Source organism: Oncorhynchus mykiss, chromosome 13 (assembly GCF_013265735.2).
Source record: "Oncorhynchus mykiss isolate Arlee chromosome 13, USDA_OmykA_1.1, whole genome shotgun sequence".
Lineage (NCBI taxonomy): Eukaryota > Metazoa > Chordata > Actinopteri > Salmoniformes > Salmonidae > Oncorhynchus > Oncorhynchus mykiss.
Window position 1 is genome coordinate 38,525,836 of NC_048577.1, and position 26,420 is coordinate 38,552,255.

The 26,420-nt window shown below is 42.5% G+C and overlaps 1 protein-coding gene across 2 annotated transcripts in view; it reads right to left on the reverse strand.

Annotated features, from left to right (window-relative positions):
* Positions 1 to 25,971, reverse strand: part of LOC110486297 (protein tweety homolog 3) — a 61,689-nt gene extending 35,718 nt beyond the window's left edge. Inside the window, exons 1-2 of one of the 2 annotated variants that reach the window (XM_021557779.2) lie at positions 24,921 to 25,968; positions 9,247 to 9,416 (exon numbers count right to left, since the gene is read on the reverse strand). In XM_021557779.2, coding sequence (XP_021413454.2) covers positions 9,247 to 9,416; positions 24,921 to 25,046 — 296 coding nt within the window. In that variant the 5' untranslated portion in view covers positions 25,047 to 25,968. Of the gene's footprint in view, positions 1 to 9,246; positions 9,417 to 24,920 lie in introns of both variants that reach the window. The other variant, XM_021557780.2, reaches the window with a different exon arrangement.
* Between the last annotated feature and the right edge of the window lie 449 nt (positions 25,972 to 26,420).

Here is a 26,420-nt window from a genome sequence, read left to right on the forward strand (position 1 = left end):
ATTTCACATCGGCGACACCAGCCTCATCTCGGGAGTTGATAGGCTTGAAGTCATAAATAGCGCAATGCTTGAGGCACAACAAAGAGCTGCTGGCAAAATGCACGAAGGTGCTGTTTGAATGAATGCTTACGATCCTGCTGCTGCCTTCCACCGCTCAGTCAGATACATGTATGCTCAGTCAGATTATATGCAAAGCAGGACACGCTAGATAAACTAGTAATATCATCAACCATATGTAGTTAACTAGTGATTATGATTGATTGATTGGTTTTTTTATAAGATAAGTTTAATGCTAGCTAGCAACTTACCTTGGCTTACTGCATTCGCGTAACAGGCAGTCTCCTCGTGGAGTGCAACGAGAGGCAGGTGGTTATAGCGTTGGACTAGTTAACTGTAAGGTTGCAAGATTGGATCCCACGAGCTGACAAGGTGAAAATCTGTCGTTCTGTCCCTGAACAAGGCAGTTAACCCACCGTTCCTAGGCCGCCATTGAAAATAATAATGTGTTCTTAACTGACTTGCCTAGTTAAATACATTTTAAATAAAAAAAAATTGAATTAGGCCAAATCAGTGTCCAAAAATACAGATTTCCAATTGTTATGTAAACTTGAAATCGGCCCTAATTAATCGGCCATTCCGATTAATCGGTCGACTTCTAGCCCTGATAGTTTGAGCTTGTAACATGACTTTTTAAGTGCTTTACGTTTGGGTGTTCAAAATGACAATGCCAGAAATGACATATCTGAGTTCCATCTCCCTGTCATCGACCAGCACAGTGCGTTTACAGTAGGCTGAAGACAAACCAGAGAGATGGTATCGCATACTCAATGTCAAGCCTAAAAACGGATTTACATGAAAGGCAGTTCTGCTTCCTAGGCTATTGCCTGGGTTTTCCATCATCTTAAATTAGGCAAGCAGCAACAACTCCTTTAATCTCAACAACCTCAAGTTACGCAGCCAAAACGTAACAGGAGTGAGAGAGGATGGGCATGTGACTGTGAGGACTCCCTCAAATCATGAGCTTTGTGCAAGACTTCAGAAAAAAAGATTTAAAAAATGCATCAAGATTCTCTCAGGTTTCTTGACAGTTGGACCATAAATTTACACTGCCTGTCATTCATGTTGCATTAAACTGAATTGACATACCGCACGGGGCATTTTTACTCACTGCTCTAATCCCACTTTGCTCGCGCTCTCACCACACACACACACACACACACACACACACACACACACACACACACACGGAGAGAGTAATTGTCATGCAGCCCACATGCTCATCAAGTCTCCATGCTTTTGTGCGCCGCTCTGCAGTGATTTCAGTTGAATCCAACAAGATGGCTCTGAACTGATCCAACTCAGGGGAAGTAAAAACAGGAGTTGGCGAAGCCCAGTGTTACAGTGACAAAAACAGGAAGATTCCACAATTGAGTCAGCAAAGAAGCTCATGCTTGGATTTCACAAGCTCTCCCATATAAATTAACTCTTTATTGGGGATTTGGAAGCTTTTAATGTCTCTCTCTCTTGGGCATCCTCCACATTTTTCAGTTTTCTGTATGCGTGGGAGTTCTTCGCTCTGCTCTCATGTTGTTCTTCCCTTTCTCATGACTCCTCTGAGACTGCATGCTTATACAAGTATCTGGCCTAACAGTCAAATTCCAGAGGATTACTTAAATAGTAATTATTATAGATATTTTTTTATTTATTTTAACTTAATTTAACTAGGCAAGTCAGTTAAGAACAAATTCTTATTTACAATGATGGTCTCATCTATACATGAGAGAATAGGCTTTGTTTCCAGGCAGATTTGTAGTGGATTTTTTTTTTAAGGCTGTGTTTTCACACCTCCACAATGCTGAACATAAACTGCACAAAGCAGATGGTTGGATTCTGAAAAAGGTGTCCTTGAACGCAGCGCAATACATTAAACTGACTCATTGCATTTATTTGGGTGGATCCGTGAAGAGCCGAGGCCTCTTTTTCCATGTGGTCAACAGACGAACAGGAAAACACTGACTAAGATCATGAGCAGAAGATATCGGCCCTTTTTAATATCTCTCCGTCTGTCTGTCCTTCCTTCCTTCTCCTGCCACGAGGCCATTTTTCTCTGCGTTTGCTTTCCTATTTCCGCTTTGATCATCTATGTGACTGTCTACATTTTGCTGTCTGTGTGTCCGTCTGTGCGTCCCTAGATGAGCAGAACGACTTCCATTTCAGCGCCTTGAGACTCCTGGCTGTGTAGACAATGATGCCATGACCTGAGAAGTACTAAACAAATAGGAAACAGACTAAACTGTTTACTTGTTTGGGTGGTCTGGGGGCTGAACCCACAACACAAAGCTCTTCTAAATTAAAGCTGAAGGAGCCGTTTCCTCATCCTCCCAAATCTTTATTGGCAGATTATTAAACACACAACACAAAGTGCATATGACAGTTAAGATTCACTTTGGCTCCACAGTGGGTCTCTGTTACAAAACCACCCACTACTTTGGTTACTGTTTCTATAATTAATGGAAGAATGGATTTGTTTTCTCCCCTTCCAAAAAGGATTCCATGTACACAGACTAGGGATGGATATTTTCACTATTCAATTAATATAATATATATACAGTGGGGCAAAAAAGTATTTAGTCAGCCACCAATTGTGCAAGTTCTCCCACTTAAAAAGATGAGAGGCCTGTAATTTTCATCATAGGTACACTTCAACTATGAAGAAAGAGAAAAATGAGAAAAAAAATGCAGAAAATCACATTGTAGGATTTTTAATAAATGTATTTGCAAATTATGGTGGAAAATAAGTATTTGGTCAATAACAAAAGTTTCTCAATCCTTTGTTATATACCCTTTGTTGACAATGACAGAGGTCAAACGTTTTCTGTAAGTCTTCACAAGGTTTTCACACACTGTTGCTGGTATTTTGCCCCATTCCTCACTGCAGATCTCCTCTAGAGCAGTGATGTTTTGGGGCTGTTGCTGGGCAACACAGACTTTCACCTCCCTCCAAAGATTTATAATGGGGTTGAGATCTGGAGACTGGCTAGGCCACTCCAGGACCTTGAAATGCTTCTTACGAAGCCACTCCTTCGTTGCCCGGGCGGTGTGTTTGGGCTCATTGTCATGCTGAAAGACCCAGCCACGTTTCATATTCAATGCCCTTGCTGGTGGAAGGAGGTTTTCACTCAAAATCTCACGATACATGGCCCCATTCATTCTTTCCTTTACACGGATGAGTCGTCCTGGTCCCTTTGCAGAAAAACAGCCCCAAAGCATGATGTTTCCACCCCATGCTTTTCACAGTAGGTATGGTGTTCTTTGGATGCAACTCAGCATTCTTTGTCCTCCAGACACTTCGAGTTGAGTTTTTACCAAAAAGTTATATTTTGGTTTCATCTGACCATATGATATTCTCCCAATCTTCTTCTGGATCATCCAAATGCTCTCTAGCAAACTTCAGATGGGCCTGGACATGTACTGGCTTAAGCAGGGGGACACGTCTGGCACTGCAGGATTTGAGTCCCTGGCGGCGTAGTGTGTTACTGATGGTAGGCTTTGTTACTTTGGTCCCAGCTCTCTGCAGGTCATTCACTAGGTCCCCCCGTGTGGTTCTGGGATTTTTGCTCACTGTTCTTGTGATCATTTTGACCCCACGGGGTGAGATCATGTGTGGAGCCCCAGATCGAGGGAGATTATCAGTGGTCTTGTATGTCTTCCATTTCCTAATAATTGCTCCCACAGTTGATTTCTTCAAACCAAGCTGCTTACCTATTGCAGATTCAGTCTTCCCAGCCTGGTGCAGGTCTACAATTTAGTTTCTGGTGTCCTTTGACAGCTCTTTGGTCTTGGCCATAGTGGAGTTTGGAGTGTGACTGTTTGAGGTTGTGGACAGGTGTCTTTTATACTGATAACAAGTTCAAACAGGTGCCATTAATACAGGTAACGAGTGCAGTACAGAGGAGCCTCTTAAGCCTCTTAAAGAAGAAGTTACAGGTCTGTGAGAGCCAGACATCTTGCTTGTTTGTAGGTGACCAAATACTTATTTTCCACCATAATTTGCAAATAAAATCATAAAAAATCCTACAATGTGATTTTCTGGATTTTTTTTTGAAAATTACAGTCCTCTCATCTTTTTAAGTGGGAGAACTTGCACAATTGGTGGCTGACTAAATACTGGTGGCTGACTAAACAATTTAGACTTTACAGTGAAATCGCTGTATGCTTTCTGTGACTAGTTGCTGACCTTTCGCCGAAAAGCTTTTTTGAAATCGGACACTGTGGTTGGATTAAGGAGAATTGTATCTTTAAAATGGTGTCTAATACTTGTATGTTTGAGAAATTTGAATTATGAGATGTATGTTTGAGAAATTTGAATTATGAGATTTCTGTTGATTGAATTTGGTGCCCTGCAATTTCATTGGCTGTTGGCGAGGGGTTCCGCTAGCGGAACGGGGTACACTTCCTGGTAATCCGTCTGGCCCAGCAGCTTTGTGAATGTTGACCTGTTTAAAAGGTTTTGTTCATATCGGCTACCGATTTACACGCGTGAAATGTGTGAAGGCTACCGGGGTTTCTTTTTTTATAGTGCACACATCATAAAAACTATATTCAAAAGTTTGTTTTATTAAATGAAGAATGTCGAATGTCACGGTATATACTTGTATGTAGGAATGTCACATCATGGATCATTTGAGTTAATTCAGGCAAAGCCTTTTCAATGTTAAAATAGGCCTATACCTTTTTTGCAGCAAAAAATGTACACTCACAAATAATCAAAAACTAACGTTTGAGCGATTAAATCGGGCCCTTCCCTAGCACAGACCACATGAATTATACAATAGCATTAAGCACAGAGCGTAGTCTTGCTCAATTCATGATACCTCTGCTGCTTATTATGGGTTGTGCTCCTTCCCAATGGGGAGAGACCCTCTCAGCCTGTGAAAGGAGGGCAGGGCGAAGTGAGTTTTCGGTAAATCTCCCTACAAGCATAGATGGGAGTCGATAAGACTCCCACAGCCGGGAAGAAATATTTTCAGCTGCCTGGGCTTGCAGAGACTTGCATCATGTGGATGGATTCGTTCTCACAGGAGGGGCAGGGCCAGAGAGGCAGGCAGAGAGACTCCAGAAGCTCACTGTTATGGCAGCAGCAGGTGCAGACTGTCATTACTCACTGGGGGTTCAGGGAGGCGAGATATCCATCATTCAGATTCAGCCAGAGATGCAATTACAGTTCAGGGAGAGGTACCATCCTCCATCTGGGTCCCAGCACCTTGAAACAGAAGGCTGGGAAGTGCCTATCCCACAGACGGATGGGCCTGAGGTGAGAAGACGAAAAACCCTTCATCAGTCATAAATACGGGGCTGTGCCCCAGACCTCAGCCACTCCATTCTGGCCAATAGCTTTGTCTTCAGAGATCACTCACAAAGGGGCTGCATAATCAAAAAGGAAGGTTTTTCTAGGAATTCTAGGTCCATTATTTTGACAGACAGCACTGTTCATTCCCTTATCTGTCACTGCCACTCAGAACATGACCCTTTGTGAGACCCAGGGATTCCAAAGCTTGTCTGTGTGACTGTGGGTGGACTCGCCTGTCGTTCTTCCAGACAGCCGTGTAAATCATTGGTTGGGGACTCTGGAAGGAAGGACTCAGAAACAGACAACAGTTTGGTCTGGTTTCCCACTGTACTATACACAGAGCTACTCTTTGATAGTGAAAGGGCATACTGTCCTTAGCATTTACCCTAATGTGGTACTTTGCCATCCCATTGAAGTATCCTGTACAAAAATATAAAACGCAACATGCAACATTTCAAAGATTTTACTGGGTTACAGTTCATAGAAGGAAATCAGTCAATTGAAATAAATAAATAAATAATCTATAGATTTCACATGACTGGGCAGGGTCGCAGCCATGGGAGCCATGGTCAGCCAATCAGAATGAGTTTTTCCCTACAAAAGGGCTTTATTACAGACATAAATAATCCTCAGCACAGTACTGAAAAATTCTATAAAATGTTGGAGGTGGCTTGTGGTAGAGAAATTAACATTAAATTATCCTGCAACAGCTCCGTTGGACATTCCTGCAGTCAGCATGCCAATTGCATGCTCCATCAAAACTTTAGACATCTGTGGCATTGTGTTGTGACACAACACTGCACATTTTATTGTCCTTAGCACAAGGCGCACCTGTGTAATGATCATGCTGGTTAAATCAGCTTCTTGACATGACAAAGGAGAAATGCTCACTAACAGGGATGTACACAAATTTCTGCACAATATTTGAGAGAAATAAGCTTTTTGTGCGTATGGAATATGTCTGGGATCTTGTATACTATATAGGTCATCTAGTGTGATTAGCTCTGCAAGATTGACACTTTTGCAGAATTCTTGGAGTAGCCTAATTCCTGAAAATACACCACCACTTTATTGTCATTCAAAGGGTTCTAACTCCAAACCACCAGAGTCCTTGAGTATCCCTCTGCCTGCTCTGAGCCAGTCCTCTGGGTCTTCTTCTGTGTCCTGAGTTGGCCCCGGAGAGAATGTTGCCATGGAAACTACGGTGGGGCCTCATTTGTCACATGATTTCAGTTTGAATGTGGGAAATCCTTTGTTTTCCTAACTTTTTCATGACTTTCCAGTACATTGCTTGAGGACTACCTGCAGAGACGAGGCCTCACAAGCTCATGGCTATCATGTCTATCCCAGAGCATAGGGACGTTGGCATGGTGTTTGGTAAGGAACAAACATTTCAGACAGACGCTGAAAACTGGCATGATTCTATGGCAATTTTGACTGCAGTGCAGCACAGGAACGTGCGTATACCAATGACGCAAACTAAAGCCTAAATATGGATGGCTGGCCATTAAAACAAGTTGTGGTTCAGTCTAGAGCTGTTCAACAGTTGACTTGCCTAGTTAAATTAAATAAATAAAAATAACAGCTGAGACCCGTTCAACAGCTGAGACCCATCACATGACCACAAAAAATGTTCTGTGAACTCTTCACTGTTCATAATCATACAGATTACATGACACAACAATGCCTCTCCAACTTCCTCGTTCCACTTATTCAGTGTTCTGTGGCATCAACTTACTCCAGAAATAGAATCAAATATGTCCTCATCTTCATAACAGCGTCTCTCAGTCAGACAACAACCACTTCATCAGCTTTAAACAAATCAATACCACTCCCACTATAATTAATCCACATATGTTAATCCAGGAAGTCACAAGAAACTCATTGAGAATCCCAGAAAGACCTGGCTTATCCTTGATTAGGCCTAGTTAGACTAAACATATGTGATTTTTATTGCAGCGTTGTCTGTTGATATATAATATATAAGTATAATAGTTAGATAACCTAGACTAAGAAAGGAAAGCTAATAGCCTAGACATAAAAAAGTATCCGTGACTGAGGGTTATTTCATTTGAGGCAGACTGCAGAAAGTACCTAGAGGGATTTGTGGTTTCAAGCCTTTTAACCCTGTGCACCTCTCATTCTCTGCTTCAGCAGATTTTACAGATGCAAGATTGTTTTAAAAAAAATGCGAACACCAGATAAGGAAGGGGTTAAAGAAAAGCAGCAAGTGCCCAAGTACCCTCCAATTGAGAGCTCCAATGAAGTAAGGAGAATACCATCTCACCACAGTAGTTAGACACTAAACCAGCAGCTTTCAGACGCTACACTCTACCACAAACTTAAACACTACATCCCTTCCACTGCAGAGAAGTTGTTTGCCTACACAAAGACAGAATCATTTCTCAATGGGATTAAGTTTACAGGTCAAAGTTCAGAAGAATTGTGGGGGTCCTGTCTGTCAACCCCAGACCACAGCATGCAACCCATGGTTTGTGAAGTCCAATGTCAATGTCACAGCTCTGCTCTCCTTAGAGCTCAGCCTCCGGCAGAGTAAACTATCCATAAATTCTAGGGGTCTAACGGTCCCCCAAACCCACGGTTCGGTACGTATTGAGGTTTTGGAGTCACGTTTAAGTTTGGTTTCGGTACAGCGGGAACATTAAATGCTATTCACAATGTTCAGCATTCACAATGTTCCAACTACTAATTACCAGTTGGAGGGCCCTTCAAGTAGATTCTTCGCCGTAAATATAAAATATACCCTTCCCTCTTGGTTTTGAACGCACCATGATAGTTGCTCGAGCATTTTTTAAGAGGGGCTGAAAACCCCCCATTCTCAACCACCGTGAATGGGCGCATGTCCGGGGTTATAAACCGAAGACAGCAAAAAATAAAACAGTCTACCAATCGTTCTGGGAATTTCTTTGGCCAGGTCAGAATCAGCTGCCAAAGAATGCTTGAATGCAGAGGGGAGACGATGTTGTTGTTGTTTCTTAGCATTTCAGTCTTGCTCCGGTATACTGGGGTGTCAACATGAGGTGTTGGCAACTGCATAGGCTATTCTCCTTGAGCAGAATGACATACTGTTAAGCATTTATCTACAACTCTCTGTCCATCGGCGCTGGAATCTACTGGGAAGCCAAAATGTTCCCAAACTGGAGATTTAAACAACGAATGAAGATCCTCCAATTCTGGTTAATCAACCCCACCACTCGCCATCATACAAAAATAATTAACTTAAGCGCCTCACAAAAGGACAGTTCGATATGCGCCAATTAAAATTAAAATGTTGATTAACACGTGAGCAAAGGCTCTAGCTGTTTTAACGGAATAGCCTGAAATGTACTCAAGAGACGTAGGTCGGTTCGGTACGAATACATGTACCGTTAAACCCTTAATAAATTCCCTCCAGCAGTCTATGCGTGAGGTCTTAAAACCAGTCACGTATGACACTGTGGGTGGTGCTCATTCATCTCAGAGCAAGACTGCTGGCAATGTGTTAGATAAAGGCATCAAGGAGATTAAAAAGGCACAAACTGCTCCATCATGCATGAAATGCGCTTACAGGGCCAATCAAGGAGGTTAAGGGGTAATGGTGAACAGGGCCAATCGAGGAGGTTAAGGGGTAATGGTGAACATGGCTAATCCGAGGAGGTTAAGGGGTGATGGTGAACATGGCTAATCCGAGGAGGTTAAGGGGTGCTGGTGAACATGGTTATTCCGAGGAGGTTAAGGGGTAATGGTGAACATGGCTAATCCTTGCATTGTTATCTGCAGTCCCAGGCTTTACATGTTGAAATTAGAGATGACCCACCTCATTACAGCGAGGCCTGTATTTTGGGTAGTGAACCAATGAGTGATCAGAGCCTTACGTCTTTCCACGCGGGACTCACCTGCAGACAAGCGTGGCGATGATGACACACCAGGCGGTGCAGCAGCAGTCGGCGTTGGGCTGCTCCTCGCTCTTCTTCCGCCGGCAGCACAGCCAGAAGGAGTAGAAGAGCAGGAAGAGGAGGTCCAGGGCCAGGCAGGCTAGAGCCACGCCTCCCAGCAGCAGGATGGACTGGGGGGGGGGAACAAGAGGGCGATGAGACGTCATCTCACACACATAATGACTCATAGCAACGGAACGCTTTGTGGTTATTACACACATACAACCGCTGTTGTTTGTGTGTAAGCTTTCAGAGAGACTATGTAGAATGTAGAGATACAGGAGCCAAGCATCCAGGATCCATTTTGTGGTCCTAGAACTAATTTAGACCATTTTATTATTATTATTTGTACTGCATAGCTGTTGCCTGTTGGAATGATATTGGGGGAAAGGGCATACCTAGTCAGTTGCACAACAATGCATTCAACCGAAATGTGTCTTCCGATTTAACGCAACCCCTCTGAATCAGAGAGGTGCAGGGGACGTCCACATCATCAGAGCCCAGGGAGCATTTGTTGTTGGGGGTTAACTGCCTTGATCAAAGGCAGAACGGCAGATTTTTCCACCTTGCCGGCTCGGGGCTTCAAACCAGCAACCTTTTGGTTACTGGCCCAACTCTCTAACCGCTAGGCTATCTTGCGCATCCAGTCTGCAAGGAATGAGAGGCTATTAAAGCAGATACACACTCTGACCACCCAGAGGAATCACATGGTAATGAGATGGTCTCTCTGTTTATTAGCTATGCCCTTTGGCTCGTCATAGCTCATTTACACCAGATCACAGTTAATTAAGGGCTATCGTCATAACTTTGAGAATAACGTAGAAGGCAGAGGAGAAAAACCTCAAGCCTCATTAAAACTCCCCATCATGAACAAGCATAAACACACCACCACAAGACGCATACTCTGACAAAGCCTACTGAAACGCATAGAAACCATATAATCCTAGTCCCGAACGTCATCACACATGAATAAAGTGTGTGTTTCCCTGGCCTCATTTTGAAGTTTCACTTAAAACCAGTTCTCATAATATAGGGGAAGGCCACAATTATTTCAAATCAAGCCCAAATTTCATACAGGATATATCCATTACGATGAATCATAAAAACAGAAGTTACTGTAAAGCAGATTATGCTCCCAATCTGTCTGCTGTACAGTAACTTCAGTCTCATGATTCATCGTAATGGATATATCCTGTACGAAATTTGGGCTCGATATCAAATAACTAGATTTTTTGTGGACCCAGTGAACTCCTGTTTCCATGTGAGCACTTCAAAATGACTGGAATCTTTTGACGCTCACAAGGTGCCATCGTTTCCCTTGCAGCGTGTGCAAAGTTCGTCTCACCTACTCTGTGTGGGCATCCAGTACGGGGTGCTGGAGAGAGCGTCGTGTCGGCTCAGGCCAGATCAGAGAGCTTGTGACTTTATAGGAAGTGGGGTAAAAGATAGTCAGGGTTCGTGTGAGGAGGCAGAGTACTTCACCAGAGGGAAGAGAGAAATGTCTGGAGTGGAGTGACACAGTCAAAGTCTTGAGTGACCAGGGCCCTGGTGTGACTGAGGGGAAAGCAACTGTTGTTTGGGCTTAGCACCGCTCACTCGCTCTTTACTGCTGTCAGATGTACATTTGCAGTGAATCGCCCATTACAATACTGTATATGATTAAAATGCCCAGATAGCAGTGGTAATTATTTGGCTTCACTACTCATGGATATCAAGTTGAGAATAAATGTGCATAGGAAATGGTCTTTTGGTTTGTTCTTCTCCACCTTTTCCTGTTGTTGTAACGCCTTAAAATGAGAATTAATCCAGTATTACCGCACGTTCCCTCAACAACAGCCGCTCTGAGCTCCTTTGAGATAGGAAATTATTTCCAAAATGCAAGACAGCCCAGCTCCTTTGGGCAAATGCTAAATAAGGATCTAATTTTAGGCACTGCCTGGGCTCCAGTCTGCTGTTCATGCGTGCGGACAGTGAAAAGTGAACAAAAAAAAGCATTCTCCCTAAAATGGAACAGTAGATAAAGGGAAATGAAGGCTCTCGAAGTAAATCCATTAAGACTTCATAACTTTAATGAGTTTTTAGATGCATCTAGCAAATCTCAGGCAAAAAGGCATTCATTCTTGCACAGGAAAAACAAGAGAGACTTTATACTGCCAACTGTATGCCAAGTAAAGATTGTTTGGAAAACAAATAATTCACAGTCCTTAAATGAAAAAGGATATTCACAGAAGCTGGTAACTATCCGTTTTTATAAACTGGGTGGTTTGAGCCCTGAATGCTGATTGGCTGACAGCTGATTGGCAGGCACTCCGTATTGTGTCGTGCTTAAGAACAGCCATTAGCCGTAGTATATTGGCCATATACCACTCACCCCTGTGCCTTGCTGCTTAAATTAACAAATGATTTTGGATGGTGTTAAATGAGTTTCGGGTTACTGTTTATTATCTATCCGGCTGCCTAGTCACTTTACCCATACGTATATGTACATATCTACCTCAGTTACATCGTATCCCTGCACATTCACCCAGTGTATACAACCAAGTTTTCCTATAATGTCTCTTTTTACTTTCTCTGCGTCGTTGTAAGCATTTCACGGTTGTTTACGAAGCATGTGACAAATAAAGTTAGATTTGATAATTGTAACCAACTGAGCAGAGCTAGTTATGAGCTTTATAAAGCATGAATCAACCATCAAGACATGATTTGGAGTGTGCTATAGTGGCAAATGAACCTCTCTCACATCGCCTCATCTCAGAACAAGGAAAAGAAAACAAGGTTCTATGTGGAAACTGCCAACTGGTTTAAAAGTAAGGCAAAAGTGAACGGGAAACGGAAAGCTGCAACTGAGCAGGAATGCAGCTAAAACAAGCCAATCTGGGAACACGGCCAGTGTCAATGAAGATATGCCTGCTCCCCTGATTTAGCCTAATGTCGAAAGAATAGCAAGAGCTTGTCTTCTCTATTGGCGGTGTAGCTTTCTCTACTCGGAGTGTAAAATCATATCAGCAAGACAATTAATGTAGGAGTAGGACACTTTATTCACCCACAGGTAAAGTGGATCGAAATGATAAGAAAGTGGGTTCAATACTGACATAAAGTTCTGGCTAGGCTGCAAGGTAGATAGATGTCATATGGTCTGGGATCAGATCTTACGATATAGAGCTTTGATGTGAAAAGGCACCCATCTGCTGAACCTTGGAAGTCTTAGGGTGAACGTGTGTGTGTTTCAAAGAGATTTATTTTCCCTTTTGTACTTTAACCATTTGTACATCGTTACAATACTGTATATATACACATAGCATGACATTTGTAATGTCTTTATTATTTTGGAACTTCTGTGAGTGTAATGTTTACTGTTCATTTGAATTGTTTATTTCACTTTTGTATATTATCTACTTCACTTGCTTTGGCAATGTTAACATATGTTTTCCATGCCAATGAAGCCTCTCGAATTGAATTTTTTTATTTGACCTTTATTTAACTAGGCAGGTCAGTTAAGAACAAGTTCTTATTTCCAATGACGGCCTAGGAACAGTGGGTTAACTGCCAGGTTCATAACGGCAGATTTTTTACCTTGTCAGCTCGGGGATTCGATCTTGCAACCTTTCGGTTACTCGTCCAACGCTCTAACCACTAGGCTAGAAAGAAAGAAAAAGAAAGAGGTGAAGAGAGAGCACGAGCACGTGAAAATGCGAGGTGTTTAAGTAATGAAAAGGCGTGTCAGTGAGTGAACTAACAAAATGAATAGCTTAAGTGACCCAGCTTAGGCTAAATATGATCAAACAGAAACAGCATAACACATTATCAAATGCATCTCACGGCCTGTTAGGTATTGTGCTAAAGAAACGGGTCTATTGCTGAGTACTGTAGGTCCAGCACCAGTCCCATACTTCAACCTGCAGCACATAGGGAGAGGGCAGGCACTTCATATGTAGTTCACACAGGCTGGGAGTTCATTGTAATTACACAGATTTCAATCCAGACCGTTTTTCTTCCCCTAGAAGCGGATATATTAAAACAGGAAAATACCGGCACCCTGGTTCTCTAAACAGATGCATTTTTCAGTAAGATCAGCCTAACAGGCTGCCCCTGGGCTCTTGGTGAATAGAGGCCTCTCCATTGAAGCGCTTTATCGAGACCGTTTCCCCACCCTGGAGAAACAAAATCTGAACTCAAATTACAGTATCTCACTGAGCTCCATCTCCTGGGCAGCCATCTGTGTTACCTAGTGATATTATACCACTATTTCATGGACACACTGTGCAAACATTTAAAAAATTGTACATATGCTGAAATGCAAGTATGGAAAATTCATACAGTGAGTGGTTAAATAAATGGAAAATAGGCAATGTCACTGTCTGACTAAGTGAAGTTCAAAGGGGCTGGAGAGGAGCCGTACCATCCTGTGAACAGGATGCTGGCATTGTTACAACCCCTTCTCATCTTCCCAGCTTCTGATCCAAGACAATGGGAATTCAATGCTGACTAATAACGACCTTAAAATTTAAAAGTCCTTCTCTACCTTTTAGATTTCTTTAATTTTCACTCCCCATTGTCAAGAAAAGGAAATGGTCCTTGTTTTATGTTGCGATTCAAATATCAGGAATGGGAGTTCCGTTTTTCACATACCGGTAGTCAAAAGAGCAAATCGTGGTACATCTGTGTTCCATTAAAGGGCACTTAAGTATGGCTTTGAATTAGACACATTGCCATGAAAGAATAGCAGACCCAAATCACAAGACAAGAAGGGAAGAGAGGAGAGGAAGTAACACATGCTGACTCAACTGTCCACTTTGTCCTTTACAATCAGGTTTCACTTCCAGGTCAAATTCCCCACATTCAAAATTAACTGCTTGATGAACATTTTTGGCTAATGTGCAACACACTCCACCACACCAGGTACATAAAAATCGGTTCTCCCGTACACCTATATCTCACTGTGCTATCGGCAGTGTGGATGTCAACATATTTGCCCTAACCAAAGTAGCCTACTTTAAAAAATATATTTATGGCTAAGTATGGTCTACATCTAAAGAATATATATTGTCCCACTCCTCAGGCTAGCATGGGCTCTCTCCTGGTTCTCTGACCCAGGTAGGAGGCTGAAAGCATGCTGGCTCTGTCTACTCTCCTCACCCCAGTCTGCCCACACCCAAACAAACCCAGCTCCAGTCCCACTCCCATCCATCACAATGGCAACAGACTGCCTCTCTTCTTCCACCTCGCCAACCCTGGCTCTGGTCCACAACTTACAAAAGCTGCCCCTTGACAACCCCCCCTCCATGTTGTCCTTCTGACGAGAAGGAATTTGTCAGACAGCCATCTTCACTCGTTTCTCACTATTGCCAAATCGTTTCAAACTCCTTTATAAAGCACCAATGAAGAAACTGGATGACTGTCTGTCATCATTAAGACATCATTGGATATCAGAATGAAAGGTGTGATTTCTGTATGTATGCCTCAGGACAAATGTTGCATATATGCCTGGTTAGGCCTATAGATCTCCTTTGTGGGCCAAATCAGAGGTTAAGGGGAAAATTGGCGTACTTGGCAATATAGGCCTACTCAAAATGTGTGGACACTTGAAGGGGGGGTAAAACAAATCCTGGCTCTTGTCGTACCCTGTCGACAGACTGGCAATTATCTCTCATTTTGAAATCCACTTCAACACTAAATTCTTAGCACTTGCCGTTAAAAAGAGAAAATGGGAAAAAATTCACTGATCAGTGCATCAAGGACACAGTGGATTTTACTTCAGGGAGGGTTGAGTGAAACCCTCAACTAAATGAGCTGAGAATATCCATTAATTCTGACCTTCTGAACAAGTGCCATGCTGCAGAGTGCAGGAGGGGTTCTCCCCTCCCCAATCTTCAGCTGTGCAGCTCGCTTGCACTGGGCTGCTGCACTCACTCATCTTCTACTACACACTCATTGGCTTAACCTCTAAATCTATGGTAGTGGGACTTGGTGATGGACAATAGCCAGGGCAGTTCTTGCATGCAAATGACCTTAGGGTAAATCCATATAAATATATATATCACTTTTTGACAGCATCTCTTTTGATTCAAAACAAAAAAACTTTCCATACATGTTTGCCCATGGAAGAAGTGACTTTTTGGACCTGAAGGCCAACACATCCAGGAGATCGAGGTACTCAAAGTTCTGCATACCCCACCATATCATGAGATCCATGTATTCCTCACTGGAAAATATAAATACTTGAGTTTGATATTGTTTAAAAGCTTACAAAACAGGTTTGTCAAACTTTCAGAAATTCTACATTTGCTATTTGTTGTTGAATAAAATGTATTACATTTTTAACTTTTAATGTAATTGATCTAAAAACGGATAATGTCCGATTTTTCAAATATTCGCATACGTTTTTAGCTTGAACTCTACTTTAGATTCTCTGAGGTTTTAGTGTTGTGCCGGTCATCGGTTGAGACACAACATGCTGTTGAATACATGCTGTTGAATACATTTCCTAGAAATAGAATTCATAGAATGGACCTATCCCTTCAGACCACTGCAACACCTTTGACATTTTAAGTGAATTGCAATTTTAACTTCTAATTAGTGCCACAAAGATGGCCATCGGTCCACCCACTGTGCAATGTCAATTTAAATGATCATGCCTATTGTATGTAGTATCTATATTTCTATGATTTCCTACAGAGGATATATATATTTATTATATCCATTCAAGTAAACATTGTCTGATGTGTGGATCTCCAATAAGCTATGTGGTAACATTTGAAAGTCGAAAATGTAAATTATATTCCTATTAGTACATTTATCAACTAAAGCATTACACCCACACTGTATTCAACAAAAATCTGGATTTACTCGTTACAGTAGTATGCCTCGTTGCCATTACCTTGCTTGAACTAGAGAGAACTCTGCCGGTGCAGAAATTAGGTAGGATACTGATGGTCATATACTGTATGTTTAAATCACGTTTACAGGTGTGAGGTATGGCATATGTAAGTATAGATAAGAGTTGGGTTGGAGAGTAGAAGATGGGTAGAATATTTTTAGGAGGCGTCAAGAAAGACTGGAGTGAGGGATGTTGGAGAGGGTAAGACCTTAGTCACCAGGGACAGCAAGAATGTCAGCATCAATAATCTGTCCGACTGTCTAATTATTCCCTGACATACTTGGCCCAAGACAAAAGCTGTCCCATAACGCTGAAAGACATTTGAAGACTGAAAGTACATTTTAGCCTAGTGAAGAGTGTGCTGGACAACATGAAGCAAGGCCTGCTAACACTGTCTAACATCCAGTGGTGTAAAGCACATAAGTAAAAATACTTTAAAGCACTACTTGAGTTGTTTTTGGGGATATCTGTAATTTACAATACTGAACAAAAATGTAAATGCAACATTTCTAATTTCTCAAAAATGTTGTGCACATCCCTGTTAGTGAGCATTTCTCCTTTGCCAAGATAATCCATCCACCTGACAGGTGTGGCATATCAAGAAGCTAATTAAACAGCATGATCATTACACAGGTGCACCTTGTGCGGACGACACTCAACTACTTTTTTCCTTAACCCCTTCTGACACCCAGGTGGCAACACGCGTCTCTTCATGCCTGACAGATATCTCAACGTGGATGTCCACGCACCACGTTGACAAGGCAGAGCTGCTGTTCCTCCCGGGGAAGGCCTGCCTGCTTCAAGACCTCTCCATCACAGTTGACAACTCCATGGTGTCCCCCTCTCAGAGTGCAAATAACCTTGGTGTGACCCTGGACACTGTTCTCTGCAAATATCCAACCAGTAACTTGCTCCTGCATGCTCTACAGCATCCATAGAGTACGACCTCATCTTATACAGAACGCTGCTTACCCCCTCATTTTTCAGAATACAGAAGACATCCTCCTCCCTTATGTGGTACCCTTCCTGCAGGCTCATCCTGACATGACCCTCCAGCATGACAATGCCACCAGCCATACTGCTCGTTCTGTGTGTGATTTCCTGCAAGACAGGAATGTCAATGTTCTGCCATGGCCAGCGAAGAGCCTGGATCTCAATCCCATTGAGCACGCCTGGGACTTGTTGGATCGGAGGGTGAGGGCTAGGGCCATTCCCCCCAGAAATGTCCGGGAACTTGCAGGTGCCTTGGTGGAAGAGTAGGGTAACATCCCACAGCAAGAACTGGCAAATCTGGTGCAGTCCATGAGGTAGAGATGCACTGCAGTACTTAATGCAGCTGGTGGCCATACCAGATACTGACTGTTACTTTTGATTTGGACCCCCCCCCCCCTCTTTGTTCAGGGACACAGTATTCAATTTCTGTTAGTGACATGTCTGTGGAACTTGTTCAGTTTGTCTCAGTAGTTGAATCTTGTTACCTTCATTCAAATATTTACACATGTTAAGTGTATTTTCAGCAAACGCAGTTGACAGTGAGAGGAAGTTTCTTTTTTTGCTGAGTTTGTATAAAAGACTGATTTGGCATTGTTGTCTTGTTGTTTATAGGGGATTTTATGTCACAGGAAACTTCACGTTTATTGACCACTGCTCCATGTCATCCAGAACCAACCCATTAAGTTGCACCACAAGTCAGTGGATTACATTGTACTCTCACAAGCTTTTCGGATTTTAACACGTGTTCTAATTTGCACCTTACATCAATGTTTCCCCAACTCTGGTCACACTTAACCCCCCACACCACACATTTTTAATGCAGCCCCGGACAAAAACACCTGACAGGTAACCACTGCTGCAGGTAAAATGTGATGCTTTTTCAATGGACAGATCATGGATTCTGTAATGGAGAGGTCATGGATTCTATACAAGGCCATGGTCACTGGAGACACGGTCTAGGGTTAGGGAGAAGCTAATCACATTGTCATTGTTTTCATGTCTTTGTAGACTTGAAAGTTACACAATGTCACTCTTTCCAGTAATGCTTGTTACTGTCATTGTGCATACTTTAGAATCTTATTTTCAGGAAATTACACACCAGGCAGACTAGTGTGTAAATCTTATGCGGAAGTGAGAAAATTGCTAATTGGGGTTTCATTTCTCCTCAGGCAGACCCAGGTACAGTAAGGTTCTCCCCCCAAAAAACAAAGCATGGGTTGCTCAACATTTACGAGCCAACAAAACAGACCTTCCGGATGGACCTGGTAGAGCTGTGCCACAAGACAGTGGTGTACAAGGTCCCACTTTCCAATGTACAACTTCCAAAACAACCACCCAAGAACATAGCTAGTGTTCCAAGACCAGACAAGGCCCAGATTGTAGCGGACTCCTGCCCCTTACCACCGTCGCTCCAAAAGGACAAAATGAACATTCCCACTCTGGTGCCAACTCAGCCACCACACAAATTGTAATAAAAAAAAGGAGAGGTAACAATTGTTTGTACACTTGATGACATAGATATGCATCTTAATAAAAACCTAATTGAGACTTTGTTATTATCATGTCATTTAATTATTATTTCAGGCTATTACTTAGAAATATTAAATCAACAAATTAAGAAATGCCAGGTTGGAGAGGACATTGACACAAATTGAACAAGTCAAAATAAAGATCTATGCCTGCCTTGTCTGTTGGCTTTTCTGCATATAACATTTTCTAATACGGATCCTATTTCGATGCACAACAACATTCAAGCGAAGTCCGAAGGTTTTTCTCCCACCTTTCCCGTAATAGTTACATAACGTCACAAACCCTGCTTCTGCTGTCATTCGATGGCAGTGGCATACGTTCTTCAATGAGAGGACGCTGTAATGAGAGAAATAATGTAGCCTAAGCTAACGGAAGCAGGCCGTTTACAAGATTCAATCAAGACGGGAGCGTTTGACTCTTAATAAAGAGATGGAGTCCAGACAGGCTATTTTAGGAAACTTTCTGAATGGACATAAAGGCTTATAGAGAGAATCAGCGTACTCACACACCCCCGTAAAAGTACCCGTCAATCAAAGCCACTGGCGTATGTCAGGCACAAGAGCAAATATATATCCTTTCCTTAAAACGTCTTAAAAAACCTAGGCCTACCTTAGGCTTTCTAGAAAGTAGACTAAAATAATGAATTGACAATTAGCGTATGAATGGCGACATCTCTGCTATAGTACGAAGATTAAATTGACCATCATTAAAATAGAAACGAATACATCCAATGTCCATAGCTTATTATCGAGCGGGAGAGTGTTGGAGTTTTCGAATGCAGTGAGGAACTACTATACATTTGAATGGATGTTAAAATACATTTAAAAAACAGACTTTGTTGACTTACTGTGTGAGGTGAAGAAAAACTGAAAAGCCCAGCTGGGCACTTTCCTACATTTTACATTTGCCAGAAGTAAGCCAGGTACTTCTATGCGTGCTCCGTCAACATTAACAGGACAGAGAAACCAGACACATGCTCATATGGAGCATGTCAATAATGTTATGAAATAAACCAAAAGTTGTTTCTCACAAGTGTAGGAGGTTTTGAACTCGGCAAACAAAATGTATTAATACATGTATTAACATAAATGAATGGTAAATTGCCTGTTTTACAAACGGTATGCTACACGGACAATCAAAAAAGTGAAATGCAGGCCGACAGTATAGCCTAGGCTACTATTCTACTCTGCGGGGATAGGAGGGAGGTAGTTTTTGTTGCTGTTCCGCCTAGGGCGACATATCGGCCAGGACCGGGCCTGACCACCGTTGATTAGTCTATAAATTAAGAAAATATTCCGTATCAAACTTCACCATGCCAAGTTGGAGAGGATTGGTGCATTCTTTGTCCATTTGACACAACGTTAGGCACATGTTGGAGCAGCGTTGAGGGCAGTCAGTAGTAGGATCAAGTGCAAAAAAGTGTCCAGTTTTGTAACAGTGACAGGTCATTTCCGGTGAATGACGAAATGCAATGAAAATGTACATAACGTACAAAAGATATTTACAAAGTGAACAGACTCAAAATACAGTTTTAAATATGAATCAAAAACCTAAGCCTCAAATCAGGCCTACCCTGTCAAACCAACTATAGCAGGTTGGGGTGTATGGACAGCCTCCCCACACAGCTCACATAGCAGAGCTACAACATAACTGAAGCTCACAGGTGAAATAGGTACCTTTACACCTATGGCCCCTCCTATGAACCTTACCATTAACCCAAATATGGCATATTAAATCATGTAACAGACATCCTCATTATACCTACATCAAAATAATCTGTCTAAATAATATGCGGGAATACTGTCCATTAATGAACACACAATTCATAACAATAGTTCTGCAGGCCGACAGGAGGCAAAACATTACTTTAGGAGTTACACTCCCATTATGCATGGAGAAAACCAACAAGACATGGAGTTCCGAGACATGCATAACTGTCAAAACATTACTTTAGGAGTTACACTCCCATTATGCATGGAGAAAACCAACAAGACATGGAGTTCCGAGACACGCATAACCTCAAAACATTACTTTAGGAGTTACACTCCCATTATGCATGGAGAAAACCAACAAGACATGGAGTTCCGAGACATGCATAACCTCAAAACACGGGACACATTAATATGGAAAGAAACTTATTTCTCGCCAGTGTAGCAAGTGTTCGTGGGCACCTGAACATCGCATCCACTGGGAGGATTGCAAAAATGGTTAATAACTGCATTTAAATATGAAACGAGTCACAATGTAACTCGACCAAACATTCCCTCGACACATAATTAGCCTTGCACACGGTAAATACCACGACACTGGCAAAAGAGGAAACAGTATACACATTTAGAATAAATTAATTACTAGATATACGTAGAAACATGAACGCCCTAAACAATTTAGAAGGGGAAATAAATGATAATCGTTTGTGACGAGAGCTACTAAGTCAGCTTCACCACAACACATTAGACAACATTAGGCCTCAGAGCCAGAACAACCTTGTTGACTGCTGTCAAATAATGAATTAGACACATCTAACCCTTTTTTTAAAGATTGATTTATATAAAATGACTAGCAAGCAATGAAAACATGAATTGTATAAAAGAAAGTCCACAGATGAAACATGATTTTTACTAATGCCATAGCCTACAGCGCTCTACACTCCCACGCATCTAGCAATTAGCTGCACCAGCACATAAGGACATTAAGACAGAGATGTATACTGAACACAAATATAAAAGCAACATGTAACAATTTCTAAGATTTTCATGAATTACAGTACATATAAAGAAACCAGTCAATTGAAATAAATAAATTAGGCACTAATCTGTGGATTTCACATGACTGGGAATACAGAGCTCTGTTGGTCACAGATACCTTAAAAACAAGGTAGGGGCATGGATCAGAAAACCAGTCAGTATCTGGTGTGACCACCATTTGCCTCATGCAGCGTAACATTTCCTTTCGCATAGAGTTGATCAGGCTGTTGATTGTGGCCTGTGGAATGCTGTCCCACTCCTCTTCAATGGCTGTAGCCATTGAAGTTGCTGGATATTGGTGTGAACTGGAACACGATGTCGTACACCTCGATCCAGAACATTGCAACGGGTGACATGTCTGGTGAGTATGCAGGCCATAGAAGAACTGGAATTGTGTACAAATCCTTTCGACATGGGTCCGTGCACTATCATGCGGATACATGAGGTGATGGCGGCAGATGAATGGCACGACAATGGGCCTCAGGATCCCGTCAAGGTACACCTGTGTAATGATCATGCTGTTTAATCAGCTTCTTGATATGCCACACCTGTCAGGTCGATGGATGATCTTGGCAAAGGAGAAATGCCCACTAACAGGGATGTAACCAAATTTGTGGGCAGAATTTGAGAGAAATTATATTTTTTTGCATATGAAAAATGTAACAGGTGCCCCTTGTGCTGGGGAAAATAAAAGGCCACTCTAAAATGTGCAGTTGTCACACAATGCCACATCTCAAGTATTGAGGGAGTGTGCAATTGGCATGCTGACTGCAGTAATGTCCACCAGAGCTGTTGCCAGAGAATTTAATGTTTATTTCTCTACCATAAGCTACCCCCAACATTGGCCGCACGTCCAACTGGCCTCACAACCGCAGACCACGTGTAACCACGCCAGCCCAGGACCTCCACATCCAGCTTCTTTACCTGCGGGATCATCTGAGACCAGCCACCCAGACAGCTGATGAAACTGAGGAGTGTTTCTGTCTTTAATAAAGTCCCTTTGTGGGGAAAAACTCATTCTGATTGGCTGGGTCTGCCACCCCAGTGGGTGGGCATATGCCCTTCCAGGCCCACCCATGGCTGTGCCGCTGCCCAGTCATGTGACATCCATAGATTAGGGCTTAATTAACTTATTTAAATTGACTGATTCCCTTATATGAACTGTAACGCAAATTGTTGCGTTTATATTGTTGTTCAGTATAGATTTTCCAAAGCTGGTATAAGCAGGTCCAACTCTGCGCAGCAAAGACACTTGTCAACAGTCGGCATCGCTTGGCATTGCCCACAGGTATACCACCAGTTTCCAGAGGTCCTGAGTCGCATCTCAGCTGCTGGTTGAATATCTGCCTGAGCCCCTGCCTGCTCCGTCCCGCCCTCTCCTTTCTCGGTCATCCTCCATCTGTTGAAGATCGTCTGTGTATGCCGGTTCAAGTAAATAAGGCTCACCTGAAAATTCGAACATTTCCTCCTCGTATTTTCTAGTCAGACATGTTGGTAGCATAGTAAAAAAATAAAAAATAATTAGCTTGCTTGGTAGATTAGCGACCGGCAGCTAGCTAGCAGCTCTGCGTTTACAGTGGACACGTTGTTGTGGACTGGCTAGGGTGTTTATGAAACACGCTCCCCCCGCCCCAACTTATACGCACACAGTAGTCACTGAGGTATAGGCAGAAGCAAGAGGAACAAGGAAGTAGACGCATGCACGCCAATATTGCACACTAGAAATTACCGCTTGAGTTAAAAAAATATATATATTATAAAGCTGTGGATAAAGTTCAGTATGACAAAATGTAATGTGTACAACATCTAAAAACCTGCATCAGGATAATGAGAGCTTTGCCGTTTGTAAAAGGACGTATTTGGAGCATCAGTTCATGTTTTCTGGATGCCTTGTAATCCCAGAAGGCTCAGGAAGTCAATTGCTGGTGGGATAAGTTTCTCCAAATCAAGTGAAATTGCAAATAAAACTGTCTGGAACCTAAAAATACAGATTAGGGTCCTAAATAGTGAAATTCCCCTTCAAGATGAATGCATTAATTTTAATTCACTCTGGATAAGAGTGCCTGCTAAGTGACTAAAATGAAAAAAAATCGGGCAGCCAGACGACCTTGGAGTCACAACCTCAGGTCAAAGGTCATACCTCAAGGTCTCAATGACATATTGGTGCTGGGCTCTGTCACCCGAAGAACAGAGTTACAGTATGACAAGAATGCAGAAAAGAATGCAAATAATGCCTAACATACTAATCATCAGCTAACACATGGCACATTACAGACATAACTGAGTCTCATTCACAATGACATGGCCCACAGCTTGCTTTGGTCAGGACAGAGTTATCCCGTAAATTTGAGAAATAACTATGTAGGTCAGGGATAGTACATTAAATTCCTTCAGCATGACTTAATCTGGGGTTATCTTGAGATGTGTCGGCTGGATGAAGTGTCGGCTGGATGAAGCGTTTGGACTGCAGGCCCATGCATGGCCCAGTATTAAGTCTGATAACAGACAGGTTATCTTGGTCCTAGAAGCTGTGAATGAGCAGCTCTGGCAATCTCCCTTTCCCTTCTGCCTGAGCACTCAACTGACAGTCACACCCTGTGCCAGAAAATACAGCCCTCTTTTTAGAGCCTGTTGAGACAACTGTCGTCGTGATACCCACAGCAGCTGACAGGGAAGGGGAAGCCATCTGTTAATCCTGTCCTCCTCCATACACTTTGGAAGTAGACAAGCTCATTTTGGAAATCCCCATCTCCTGTGATTAGCGAACTTAAAAATGTCCATAGTTTCTGTTTGCTGTTGCACAGGCCAAAGCCATAACGGCCACACAGTAAATGGGCATTATGCTGCCCCTCACACACACTTAATTAGGAGAACCGGCCTAGATGAGTAGCTATGATTATGTGGCAATTTATGACTCGATTTAAAGACCACTGTCTTTAGTCCATCTCCACCCATCCCTGGAATCCAAACATGTCATGTCTTGTCAGAATGTAACAGTGGCTGTTTCTGCAATGGGAACTCAACATGATAACAGTTTGAGAAATATAGCCTGCAAGAGTAGTTGTCCGTCACCCCCCAGTCTCAGTAGGGTCTAGGTCTATGTACTGTACACCGCCTAGGGAACCACAGTTAATAAGGAGTCTTGAGTACTCTTACAAAGGCTCTGACCCAAACAAGTTGAATAGGCATTGCCAGTGCACAGGGGTATAACATTGCATTGCCAGTACACGGGGGTATAACATTGCATTGTCAGTGCACAGGGATATAACATTGCATTGTCAGTGCACAGGGGTATAACATTGCATTGGTCTGTCCTGATGACTGTCCCAAAATCCACAATCAATTGCATCACCCCAGAATATTATCATACCTCAAACACCAGCAACCCACTGGCAACTCCCTTGTTTACAAACGTATAATGTTTGACAGACATTTATTGTTTCTGATTCACAATGCACAGTTCAAGTAAGTGTATGTCATAAAGTTACCTGTTGATAGGACGAGTCCTCCGGGCGAAAATCGCTGCTTGTTTGTTCGAATTGAAGGTTGAAATGAGGGAGTCGGTGTAGCAGGTTGACCCACCACGGCGGTGAGTAGTTGACAACCGCTGCCATGGTATGAGGGCTGTGGACGCTTTAGGTTAACGGTGACCTGTGTGGTCAGTCAATAATTAAATAAAGGACTGAGCCCACGTCATAAAGTTCTTGTTAGCAAGCGGTCCAGCAAACCAGAGAGTCCTATGTCCGAAAGCAGAACGTCAGACCTAATTCATTGTGGTCCACCGTTAAACTGTACCTGAGATATCGGTTGTCACTTCTTCCCTACGGTACTAACAAACCGGCAGTTAACTATATCCATTGCCCTATAACACTCACATGTTCACTTCTGTCATGTGTAATACTAAACTGTGTCGAAAAAAGCCGAAGGAGGAATAATGGGCTGCCCAGTCAACTAACGTTAACTTCACGAACACACCCACGCAGATGACCGTCCATCCACCTTGTAGTTGCCTGGCCGTCTAGTTATTAACTACTGTACAGATGACGTAACGTTATTTGGCTAACGGGATAGCTTCCCAACTCAACATGCAAGTAACCTTGGCTAGCTAGCCGGCTAACTATTGTTGTTGAGCAATTCTACAGAACGCATCCAATCCATTCAAATACTTTCGTAAGAAAAAATGCGTAGCTAAAACATTTGATTTGATTCTCAATAATTCATTCTGGATTACAATTTGACTGTCCTTTCCTCGTTATCAGTCATAGCCAGTTGATTGTTACTCGTGTATCAAGTTAGCAGCGGGCTAGTTGGCTTGCTAACGAGCTTAGCGGATATATCCGTGGTTGCTCCAGTTCCATTTGCGCTCTTTGTCTTTTCTTCAATTTTCCTTAATGCTTTGATGACTACCAAGTCTTTTACTGTATTGCTAAATTGTTTAAAGTAAACTATTCCTGTTCATTCACTAAAGATGAACAACAATCCGGTGAAGTGTTCAGGGGACTACGACGCTGCAACCTCCACACCATCCGATGCAGATTGCAGTCCCGCTCGCACCCACAACAACCCCACTCCTTACGCAGCGCCGCTATCTCGTTGCAAATGATTTGTGTCTTAGTGGCCTCTGGTGGCAAGATGGTGAAGCTGCACACACCCAGGCATATTTTAAGTAAGAGCGAGTTGTCGAGTCGACCTGCTTAGTAAAGGGATAAATGAACAAACTATTGGGCTCTATCCAGGAAATCATTTTGACACACACACTGTACAATAACAACGTGTTTGTAATGATCAATTTAGGGTCCCTGACTGTTACTTGACTGTTTTTTCTCTCCTTCAGGATCTATTGGAGGAGACAAATCACCCTTCAAACCTTTAGACCTTCTGAACCCATTGAACGAACAACAAGTTAAAATTGGTTATAATATAATCATATACACATTTGTATATCAATATCCAATAAACATATTTGGTGCACTGGTCCTCAAAGAGAT